Genomic DNA, 12,252 nt, shown 5'->3' with positions numbered 1-12,252 from the left:
TTTGCCCCCAGCAGTTTCACCAAGATCCTCAAACCAGTGGCGGAGCATCTGCAGGGCAGGGAAATATGCATGATTGTATATATGTAAGACATCCTCCTCATGGACCAATGTTATTAAACGTTGACACGCCACCTTCAGACGACCGTCTCTCTTCTTCAGACCATCAGATTTCTCATCAAACAGATGAAGTTGTCTTTGACTCCTTCCTAATCCTTGACCTACCTGGGGATTCACCATCAACTCCACAGAGTGCATACTGAGTCTTCCGTCCATAAAGGTCAACAAGATTCTGAACGAAAACCAAAAACTCTGATGAGACCTTCCACTTCTCTCAGGCAGATCACCGGCTTAGTGTACCTTCCCTCCTCTTCCATTTAGGTGAATTTTCCTGGCCTTCTCCATCACTGAGCCCTTCCGCATCAGAAAACATCCCATCTTTGGAAAGGCCTCACCTACTCTCAACACGTTCAGCTCACTGAAGAAGCTTGCAGCAAGCTCGAGTGGTACCTTTCCTACATAGAGGCGTGGAACAACGCTCTATTTTAGGTTCCCAACCAGATCTCTAAATCAAGTTCGACACCAGTGACACTGGATGGTGCACACGTTGTGGGCAATATGTTAGACGGTGGTTGGTCAGCCATCAAGTAAACTTTTCACATCAACTGCCTCAAACTCATGGCTGGGTCCTTTGCAGTGAAATGCTGGACCAAGGACCATGCCCAATCTTGCGTCCTCCTGAATATGGACAATGTGGCAGTGGTTCACTACATCAACCACCTGGGGACACGTGATCCAAACTTCTCTTGGATCTTGACAAGAGTTTTTGGCGGAGCACCTTCTGATCTCAGCCAACTGAGTGGCGGATTGGCAATCCTGTTACCTGAAGGACACAAGCTTGTGGCGTCTACATCCTCAAATGTTGCAGTCCCTGTTGACCCGGTGGGGCCCCTTCACAGTAGACCAGTTTGCCTCCCGCCTCGACAATCAGCTTCCCCAGTACTTCAGCTGGAGACTGGACCCAATGCGATGGCGAAGGATGCTTTCCTTCAGGACTGGTCAAAGGAAAACGGATACGCCTTTCCCCACTTTGTCATGATCATGCGCTTGACGACCTATATTCAGATAGCAGGTAGATCTGGTGGGCATCACCCCAATTTGGAGGTCTCAAGATTGGTTTCCAGTTCTGATGGAACTTTCCTTGGATTCTTCAATCCATCTACCCCTATTTTCCAATCTCCTAAAGGATCCCCTTGGGAATCCTCACCACCTAGTCATAAACGGATCTCTTCACCTTATGGCATGGAGGATTACTGGTCTAGATGGCAAGTCCTGGGCCTGATGAGAAAAGCTGGAGACCTTCTTTCCAGGGCATGGCAGACAGCACTGTCAAACGCTCGGCTTGTTCTAGATGGTGGGGTTAGTGTCAGCAATGGGGTTTTAATGCAGTGGGGACAGATACTGTGGACATCCTAAATTACCTAGTCTCCTTAGCCGACGCTGGTATAGCTTACAGATCGGTTAATACCTTTCAGTCAGCAATTTCCTCAGGCCACACTCTGTCAGGAGGCCTTCCAATGGGAGAACACCCCATTGTTAGGATACCAATGAGGGGTATTTGCCTCTACCTTCCTCTAGGACAACGATACTCAGTCTTTTGGGTTAGCAACAAAGTCCTCAATGTGTTCTTGTCCAACTATTGGTCGGAATTAGCCACCCTACTATGTCTAATCTCTTGCTAGCCGGTCTCAGATGTCAGAGCACTGGATCTCTCGGGCCACTGTTTACTCTGGATGGAGTCACCTTCAGATGCACCTAATGTTATACACGCATCATTTCTTATCCTGCTTTTGATGGGACCCCAAAATTGTGCCTAGTACTCTGTATCAAGGCATCCAAGGCCTTGACGGAGGAAGTTCATCCACATGCTGAATGCCAACTTCTCATCGCACTTCAAAAGCCTTACAAAGCAGTATCTTTCCCAACTATTGCCAGATGGGTCTGTTAGGCCATGCAGGAGGCAAGCATTGACACGTCTGTTTTTGGTGCACACTCTGCTACAGGAGCTATGGCTTCTAAAGCTTTCACCTTGGGAGCTCACTTGGAGGATAGTTTGAATGCTGCAGACTTTTCTTCAGACTCCACCTTCAAACAGTTTTATTTCAAACCAGTATCCTTCATTGCGCTTTGGTGGCTGACGAGCTTTACACTAGCATAATCCTCACCTCAGGTCCTGACATAGAATGAAAAATTTCCTAAAAAAGATTTACTTCTATTAAGGACACTGAGGTGAGGATTATTCCCGACTCACTTTTCTTACAACATGTTTCAAACCTACCCTGTATTGTTAGATTCTACCTTTCAGTTAAGCAAGGCTGAAGTTCTTTGAAAACTGTTTTGTGCATTTACTAAAAAATTTGTTGGTTTGCTTACACATTGGAGACCTGCTTATATGATATATTATTTCAAAGCTTTTGATTGTATTGGCAGTGTGCATCAGGCCAGTTTACTCGAGATGTCTCATGAATGTCTGGGTTCCCCTTAGGTTTAAAGTCTTCTAAACAGGAATGACCAACTCTACTGCCATCTTATGGGAGAGAGAGCGATCACGGGCAGTTAAACTGGATGCAGCATGTGGACTGGCTGTCATGAAATGTTATTTTTCCCACTGTTTATGGGAAATATAGTTTCTGTTATAACCTTTAGGTTGGCTGCTGGTTCAATAAAATGAAGAACGATGAGCATAATCCGGGCCTCCATGTCCTTCATAGAATTTTAACTTTCTGTTAAGACAAATATGATTTTTTTCATTTATCTTGTTATGCCTTCATTATAGGTTAGCTTATAGCTCGAGGAACATGTGCAGAAAAGTATGATTTGACTTTATTTCTGGTATTGTTTCCTCCAAGCAGAACATTATTGCTCTTTTAATATTTAATATCTTTAGAGTTTCTATCTGCTGAATTAGTTGGCTTACGGAAGAAAGAGGTAATTGTGTAGTTTGACTAACATGAAAAGTAGAAACTAAATTGAGCATTAAAAGTGGATTGGTTTGGTTCATTTACATTTAAAGTTTCTGAATAGTTGAGGGGTGTATTTCGTTAACTCCTTTATAATTATGTAACTACAAACAATAATGCTGTTTTTATAGATAAACATTGTAATATTGAATTATGTGTTAACTTGAAAGGTGTCAGCATTTTAGTGCTGGGACGACTTGTAGGGGTAATTATCTCTTGACACCTTCAAGAAATCTTTTGATGACTGGCCTTGTCAAATGTGTCTTTGGTGCATCTCTACAGTCTATGATGCTATAGCTGACAAATTACCTCTTAAGAAAGCATAACCTAAGTTACATTCAGGTAAATATATTAAGCACTTGTACTTTAGCTCTTTTGTAAGTTAGATTTTTAGAACACCAATTAATGACCTATGTCCATATTGCTCCTATCCTCACTAAAGAACTTGCACGTGGTAAATGCAAATGGCTGCAGAGATTTGGGTTTAATATTATTCTCCCCTCTACAATTATTCTTTCTTTGGATAGGCATAACAGTTATGAAAAATTATTTGTCAGGCCCACTGTGGTGGAGGTAAGATCATTGTAATGTTGGGTCACTGAAACGTGCTTAAACTTAACAATAGTGGATTTAGTGGAATCTGGGTAAGAGTGTGTGCACAGCAAAGTAGAGACAAGCAAGATTTTCAAAATTACAAACTAACATGATTTTTCTCTAACACTACTTACAATAATTGTTCACCTTTCAAAAGAGAACTTTAAGTTGCACCTGGGTTACCATTGTGCGATACAATCACACATACCATATCTAGATTCACCAGATGTGGTAAAATAGCTCCTGGTAAAATCGGGTACAATAATAAAATTCCTATTTGAGGCAGCAGTTGGGCTTTGCAGAGGTGCGGAATTAGTATAATAAAATACCACCTGGGCATGGCAAGTGGTATAGTAACATTTTTTAACATATAAAACCATGTTTGTGGACAACACAAATTAATTTTAAAATATGTAACTAGTTTTTAAAGCTAAGTTTCATAGAAAAAAAGCTTTTACTATAACCAACAAACATTTTCATCCAGGAGCTCAAACATACCAGCCTCAACTAAACCAAGACACTAGATATCAATTTACTACTTTGAGGCATATATGATATCAGACAACACCTTCTCGCTTTCATATTCCACCCAGTAGCATGGCTGAAGCACTGACTCTGCATCACTCCCAACTCAAGGAGCTTAATTTAACGGTTCTACTGTTAGTGGTGCAGCAACAGGATCAATAAAGAGCACAAGCATCCAACAGTAGTAGAAAAAGCCCCAGAATGCTCAGGAGATGTCTCAACCTTTAGGTATGTCTACAGAATATATCCTTACAAACTATCACCTTCACATGGATACCATCATCAGCTTATTGGATGTAACAGGGAGTGCTTTACAGTTCAATATTGGAATAAGGACTGGCATTTCACCACACTTTAAAATATTAACTGTGGTGCATTTTTTCCCTTTTCCAAGATTATGAAGCAGGTAAAGGGTGCCCTATTCCAACATGCATCACAATCTGTTGTTTTCCTTGTTTTCCCTTTAGCAATGAAATAGTGGATGATGTGAAGGAAAATGTTTATGCCATTGAGGGATGTCCAAGGAGTATTTCTCTGTTCTCATGTTGCACTTATACCAGTGGAGCAATCCAGCATACGCACAAGAAAAGGAAGATGACGCATATCATAAATGTGCAAATGGTATGTGATGCAGAACTCATCATTAGTCATTGCTGTGCCAATTTCACAGGATCTAAATGTGACTTATAATTCTTTTTAAACAGGGTACCATATACCATGTCATGATATAACTCATAAAGAACAAAGTTGTTAGGTGAATATTAAGCCAAATAACCTTTTCTGCACTATTACTAAACACTTACTCAATACTTCTACATACTGTAGTAGAGCATTTTTATACACCTTTCTGATTTATCCCCATCTAGGTGACTGTGGTTATCCATTAAAAGAATTACTTATTACACTCCTTCATGACCCTATCACTCAGTCTCAACATAGATGCAATGAGGACGAGAATTGTAATAGAGTGTGTTGAACTTGTTTTCTGATGTATACATCATTGTGTGGGGCATTAGCATACAACCAGAGAAAATAACAAACATTAGAATCATATGCTGCATTGTGCACAATGCAGCAATATGTAGACATGTGGCCTCGTCAGACAACACAATCCATCCAGATGATGGTTCATGTGGAAGATGATATTACAATTATGTAGAGGCCCAACAAGAACAGGATGGAAATTCTTCTGTCATAAGAGATGAACTCATTCACAATTACATTTGGTGTTTATAGGCCTTTTATGAATGTGAGTAAACCTGTAAAAACATTACACTACACAATAAGTACATCAAAAAATATTTTTATTTTGAACTTCAAAACAAAATATGTATTTTTCATAGTAGAAAATATATGTAATGATCCACTAACATATTTTCTTTGTAAACTAAACATGAGTTTTGTAAATTTTCAAAAAAAGTCTTCCGTAGCCTTTCTTGGAAGCTGTAACACAGGGGTCAGATAATTGTGCCGCAATACAGATCTTCTCCATGGTCTAACTGGTGTTACCTGCTGAGGCGTTTGTGATGGGGAGGAGCTGGATAATGGTGGAGAAAGAGTAGTGGAACTGATCTCTCTCAAGATGAGATGGGTTTATAAATCCGGGATCCTCTGCCATTTTTGAAGTTCAAAAATGTGATACATTCCATGGATTAGGGTAGGTTGTCCATCAAAAAGTTGGTTTGCAAAATTTGCATGGTTTCTGCTAATCTTTAATACAGCCTCCTTTTAACCTTCACAGCTTATGTGACCATGTCTCTTGAATGCGAGCATAATACCATTCTGTCCTCGGGTGAACACAATGTAAAATTCTCTAATGTGCCTCCTGCCGTTGCAATATGACCTGTTCCCTCAGTGTGGCATTAGCCTCATTAAAGACGTTGCATACTTCCCTGGAGTGACTGAGAAGTGCATTATCAGGAGCCTTCATTGCTCCAAGCCTCTGACCAATGTTAGCCAAAGTTTAAGTGAGAGCAACAGAATGGCTTGGGAGGTGGTGATGCACTACTCAATTGATTAGGTCCGAGAGATGGTGTTTGCTGTTGCGCCAAGGTCACCCTTTATAAGCCCCATTCCTCATGGTCTGAAGGGCCTTCTAAAAATTAAGAATATCTTGCAGGTCAGATGCCAAATGCTTAAGCTCAATGGAGACATCTGTTTCAAGCTGTGATTCCTTCTCTGTATCTGAAGGAGCCAAGAGTGAGCAGAGGCGCTAACAGTTGGTAGAGTGGTTAAACGATCTGTAACTTCAGTACTTGTGGTATGAGTTGCCAGATAGCTATCACAGAGACACTGTAGTGAAGTCTTCTTTTTAGAATGTTTTGCAAGTGTAGAACAGATTGTTGGGGGTGCATACTGGTTCTTTTCTCCTCTCTGCCATTTTCTCTGAAATAATGTATAATTTTTTACTATGTAAAAATAAACAGACATTACCATATGTTATTATATTATGTACAATAATTGTGAATACTTTTATAACTTAGATTAAAAAACAAAAGAAATAGTAGATATTCATATCCTATCAGTAAAGACAGATATGTTTATGAAGACTTATATTAGACATATCCCCACATTATTTTATCATGGGACTCCTCTATATATATATATATATATATTTATAGCATAAATACATGTAAGTTTTTTAATTTGTCTTTTTAAACATTCTGAGATATGTTATGTTTGGAAAAAACGCTATAATGTGAAGAAACTTCATGATTCCCATAGTATTATAAGATGCACAGGTGCCAATCGTGGCCTTTTAAGGAATACATTAATGTAACATATTTAATATATAGTGATATTCATTGTGACCTACCTAGTTCATCTTCTCCTCCAACTTCTGTGGCTCCAGCAATGTCCTCAGTGCTGCAGAGGTTTATAATGGATCGCACTGCCTCTTTTCAGGGCTCTAATTTCAGGACTTGTGGTGATCTTCAAATGTGACTAGGCAATCTTTTTAGTGTTCTCATAAAGAGGTTTCTTACTCTTCTTTTGAGGTCATTCATTAAACATTTTCTTACAATCATCCACTGAGCTTGGCTTGGTTGAGGCTACATTTACTTTGTGTTCTGCCACAGTCTTGTCTTCACTTTTAGTGCTGTGTTCACCATGAGGCTTCTCATGAGGCACGACTCCCGCTTTACAACCTCTTCAGCCAAAACCAGAAACTCCTTTTCTGAAACGTTGTGCTACCTTAATCTTTCTGAAGACATGGTGTGAGAGTCCAACAAAAATGTGGGTTCACACAGTCTCCAGGAAATAGGATGGCTGTGGTTCTGAAAAGCAAACTTTCCTATTCAAAGGCAAAGAGAAAATGGCTGCCAGTTGTTTACTTCACTCTCTGATGCAGGAGATGGACGTTAGGCCTTCAAAGGACCAATCAGTATTGCCCTGACACAACTTCTTGCATTAGTCTCACAAAAATTCTAAAGATCCTGGGAATAATATCATTTTGCAGGCTCAAGATATTTTGTGTGGTACACTCCCATATGATTATACTACACCCAGCAATGTATAATGACATGCAGTTTCCGAACCGGCAAAGTGGAACACAGATATAACCTGTGATTAAATCTTCTATGCCTGGATGTAAAATGGAATAATTGTATTAGGTGCTAATTTACTGCTCCTTGTAATGAAATAACTCAAAATAGGCATGTAGAAGTGTAGTTTTGCTGTATTAACCAGCTAAATAAAGAGGGCTGCTGCACACCTGCACTTTCTCTAGAACATGGTTGCATTTATCCTATGAATCACCAGTGTAAATTATGATTTACATTAACAGCCATTGAGGAATATCACATCCTCAAAAGGATGAAGAATTGTATACATGTGATATACCATATTTGAGAAACATATGTAGCAGGCCAGGGGTTGGTCAAACAAACATTTAAAAATTGGGGGACAACGGCTCTCCCACTTAAGGATCCAAGTATGAACAATTCCGTGGGGGATGGAAGGAGTTGGCTTGATTCGATATATTAACGTGGGTAAGATGCAAATACATGCTCAGCCATTATGTCGCAAAAAGTCACATGGGTTATAATATCAAAGTGTAATTTGCCAATTACTGATTATGTTTGATGAACAAATATCAATTAAAAGTTTTAAAAGAAATAAGCTAAACAAGAAGTTCTTTGTTTAAAACACATTTTACACATCCGTACGATTTGCCAGAGTCCTTTGCCTTTTACAAAGAATGAAGTTAATATGCATCTATGTTACGCTGTATTAAATAATAAAAGTTATAAAATAAATAAAGTATTAAATAATAGTAATAAATAATAGTAATAAATAAAGCAATAAATTATCGGGTTTTAAAATGAAAACAATCAGCTGTGGATTGTAGACCTTAGTATATTAATAATCCTTCCAGTCATTATATTTTTCCACACAATGTGGTACACTTATTTTGTCAGTAGAGCAAACTTTGTCAAAGTAATGAATAAAAAATATACTCTACCTTTAAACCTTGCCAGGGTAGGCTCCCTCGTAGAAAATACATAAACATATGACCCAGAGCTTCTAAATCGTCTCGTCTACTTTGTTCTGAAATGCAAAACATTTACACATATTTTTTATTTTAAAACTGAACATTTAAGTTTGGATATCATTTAAAAAACTGAAAGTGTTAAAAGGAACAGACCATTAGAAAAAAACAGGTTTTGTTTTAATATGGAACGCCAATTTAACAAAGGTTTAAAACATTAGTAGTCGGGCCATTATCACAAGGTATGTCTCACATAATTATTTCCACAACAACAATTTACCTGATTTTTTAATTAGTGCTTGGTGACAAAAGTATTATCTATACTTTGGAGGCACAGTGTAAGAAATATTTTAGCTGACCCTGCTTGAAACAAAATGTAATGAATTTTATTGCCCATTTTATGATGATTTAAGCCACATGATGCCAAACAATACAGAATTTATACTAAAGGGTGAGATCGCAAAATAAACAGAAGTAAGATAGAGGGAAAGTTCACTTTCCCAAAATGTATTTTGAAGATGAGGGGTGTGGGCAGGTGGCCACTTAGCCTATGCCTTAAAAGGTCTCTGGGGCCGAGATAGAGAAATAAACAGAAGTAAGATAGAGGGACAGTTCACTTTCCCAAAAACCACATGGAGGATGGACTGTTGCCCACTTTGCCTATGCCTAGGTACAACCTGAGCCGGGTCAATAACACCGCCAGCTTCAAGATGACATGGAGAGAAAATCGGGACACTAGTGATTTCAGGAGCTGGCTCTTATCAGTGTGGTTCCAATTCAAAGTGGTGGCCATCCCCACCAATAGTGAGTTGTGGAATGGCCTACAGAGGATCCATTCTAGGGCTGCGTGAGGCCCAACACCAGCCGGGGAGCATGGGCCCTAACAGCAAGAAGCACTGTTGACAACAGTGATGGATGTGCAACCTGGATCTGTCCCTCCCACTCCACTCCCCTGCACACACGATAAGGCAAAGCTGAGGCAGCAGAAGGAGGTTTGCTTTGCTTGACTCCCTCAGAGACAAGGGCTAATTGCTTCTTGCTGGAGGGAGGGGGAGAATTAAAAACGTGATGGCTCTGCAGCACACGTCCAGGAGTCCCTACTGAGGTGGGGGAGGTCACCTTTGCAGATCCTACTTGAGAACGAGGGCAACATATGAGATTCCCAGAGGTCTTGCCCTCCCGCACCCACCTGTACTACTGAGGAGTAGCTCCCCACAGTGTCACATGGACGCACACCCCAGGTCGCTCCGTACCCAATAAAACTAGCATTACAGCAGATGTTCACTGCCGGCAAACAGTGACATCTCAAAACAGTGCAACCACCCTCATACAGTTTATGGGGCAGAAGGAGCAAGTTTTGGACAGCGAGTTTGGTGACTCAGACAGCCGCGAAGCTAAAGTAGCCAAAAATTCCATCTATAAAGGACCAGAAGCAAAGCCACAAGGAAGACAGGATGGATAAGGTGGAGAATCGAATCTAACAAGATAGCTTCAACTTTGCCGCAGCTCCAGATTATTCAGAGGTACCGACACCAGCCATTAGGTGAGACATCTCAGTTCTAATTAAGGAATTTAAGGTAGAACTCTCTTCCCTTTGTAAGGAGTTGGCGAAACTAATCTTTAATCTGGAAAGGAATCTACAGAAGGTACCTGAACAGGTTCACAAATAAGACAACCTTGCGTAAAGGGTGCAAGCGCATGAGACCCAACACACAGTAATAGTTGAGAGACTTGAGGATTAAGAGAACCAGTCCCAATTGAACAACAGAAGAATAAGGGGAATCATCCCAAAAATTCCAAACTCTGATGTAGAGACCTATGTTAGGTACATTTTCCGACACACTCTGCCAGCCAGAGAAGATAAACATCAAGCTCAACTGCCCATATCAAGTGATCCAATTAAAAGGTGAGCAATGCTGAAATGTCTACATGACACAGAACAATCCAATTAAAAAGTGAGTAATGCTGAAATGTCTACACAACACAGATTACAATGCCACACTTTTACTGAAGCAAGATGCACCTAGGCTCAGATCTTACTGGTTTACATGCCAGTTCCACTCCCATGACTAAATAAGATAAGAGGAGCAGCAATATTATTGAGGAGAGGCCTAACTTTCTATCTCAATGCTTCCACAAAAGTCCAAATAGGGAGAATGGCAGCGATTGGAAGTAAACTACAGGATAGGGAAATTACAATGTTCCCCGATATATATGGGCCAAAGAAGGGGAAGAACAACTATTACTCATCATTGTTCCTCCAAACTGAGGTAGATTATTGCCCAAGGCTTCCTGATAATAGAAGGGGATTTTAACGTGCTTCTCAATAGGAACATGTTTAGGACAATCTAAAGATGAGGCTCCTTCACAATGTCACAGACTCTGACAGAGGACATAGCGTCTGCAGTACACCAATTAGAGGGACAACACATTCTTCTTGTGGATGCACAAAATCCTCTCTAGCATCAGCTTCTTTCTTTTGATCAGACGCTTGTGCTGGCCCTAGACACAACGATAAGGGTTTGCACACACTAATGAGAAATGGAGAATGTTCTCTTTTTTTTTTTTTTTTTTTTTAACACATAACTGTATCTTGGCCAAACAATAAATCTCAAGATTGAAGATGGCTTTCTGAGGCACTATAGATAACTAGAGGTAGCCTCAGATATTTTACCAGACCTTGAAGTGTTGTGGGTTAATTTTAGCGCCTTGCTTGGGCACTCTTATTTTAGTTTAGGCCTGCGGCCTGTGCCCTTTTACCTAGTTATTTGCTTCATTTTCATTTATTCATTTTAATTCATTTTAGCATAGCTTACTTTTAGCGGAGATGTTTTACTTTTCTAATCAGCTGCTCTTCTGCAAAGGTGTTGTTATTACTTTCCTTGCACAACATTTCACTGTGTTCTTCTGCCCAAGGCTGTACTTGATAATCTATCTAATGTTGTTGTCACAAGAGTGCACAGCCAACCTCGACACTTAGGCACATTACCACGTCAGGCCTGTTTCTCAGAACACAAACATGTTTTGTTCTTAAAACATTACATTGCTAAAGAAGGCTAGAGAGGTCATTCCAGCCAGAGGAGCTTTCCTATGCTGTGTGTCACTTCATTGCCACTTTGCTGACCTCAGCCCTGTCTCTACAGCCAACCAAGGAGACAGTGGGCAGAACCCTACTTTTCAGTTGAGGGTCCTGGGGGGTGCAGGGATTTCTTCCATGGACGAGTATGGGCAGAAAAGGGCTATCACAGTTATGCTCTCATGTAGAAAGTTAGAAGCATAGGTAGGGATTTGTACGTGCTTGTTTATGCCAATATGTTGGGATTATTTATCTGTTTCACACTCATCATCACATTTCTAACTGTGATATGTTTCATCTTCCTAACAATCGCAGCTCATATACTTTATCATGGATTGCAGTCTTTTCAATAAATGCATTGAAAAGTGCCCTGCATCTGTCTGCCTGTGCTTGTGTGAGACTTGTACTAATGAGAGAAAGGGGCTGGATCTGCCAACTAAGATTTCCCTCAGGAGTCAGAGTGCCATGCATCAGGCTGATACAAATCACCTGTACTTCATAGGAGTGGGTGAGGTGCTGCTAGGTAGCCAGAAGGATTAGGCCAACAAGTA

General features: G+C 40.2%; 1 protein-coding gene across 6 annotated transcripts in view; it reads right to left on the bottom strand.

Moving 5' to 3' along the window:
• CSNK1G3 (casein kinase 1 gamma 3) overlaps positions 1-12,252 on the bottom strand; it is a 479,935-nt gene that overhangs the window by 203,153 nt on the left and 264,530 nt on the right. For all 6 annotated transcript variants that reach the window (XM_069227081.1, XM_069227054.1, XM_069227089.1 and 3 more), the window contains one exon: positions 8,599-8,684. In XM_069227081.1, the coding sequence (XP_069083182.1) occupies positions 8,599-8,684 (86 nt within the window). The remainder of the gene's footprint in view (positions 1-8,598; positions 8,685-12,252) is intronic.

Source organism: Pleurodeles waltl, chromosome 1_1 (genome assembly GCF_031143425.1).
Source record: "Pleurodeles waltl isolate 20211129_DDA chromosome 1_1, aPleWal1.hap1.20221129, whole genome shotgun sequence".
In the NCBI taxonomy this organism is placed as follows: Eukaryota; Metazoa; Chordata; class Amphibia; order Caudata; family Salamandridae; genus Pleurodeles; species Pleurodeles waltl.
This window is presented reverse-complemented; position numbering and strand designations above follow the sequence as displayed.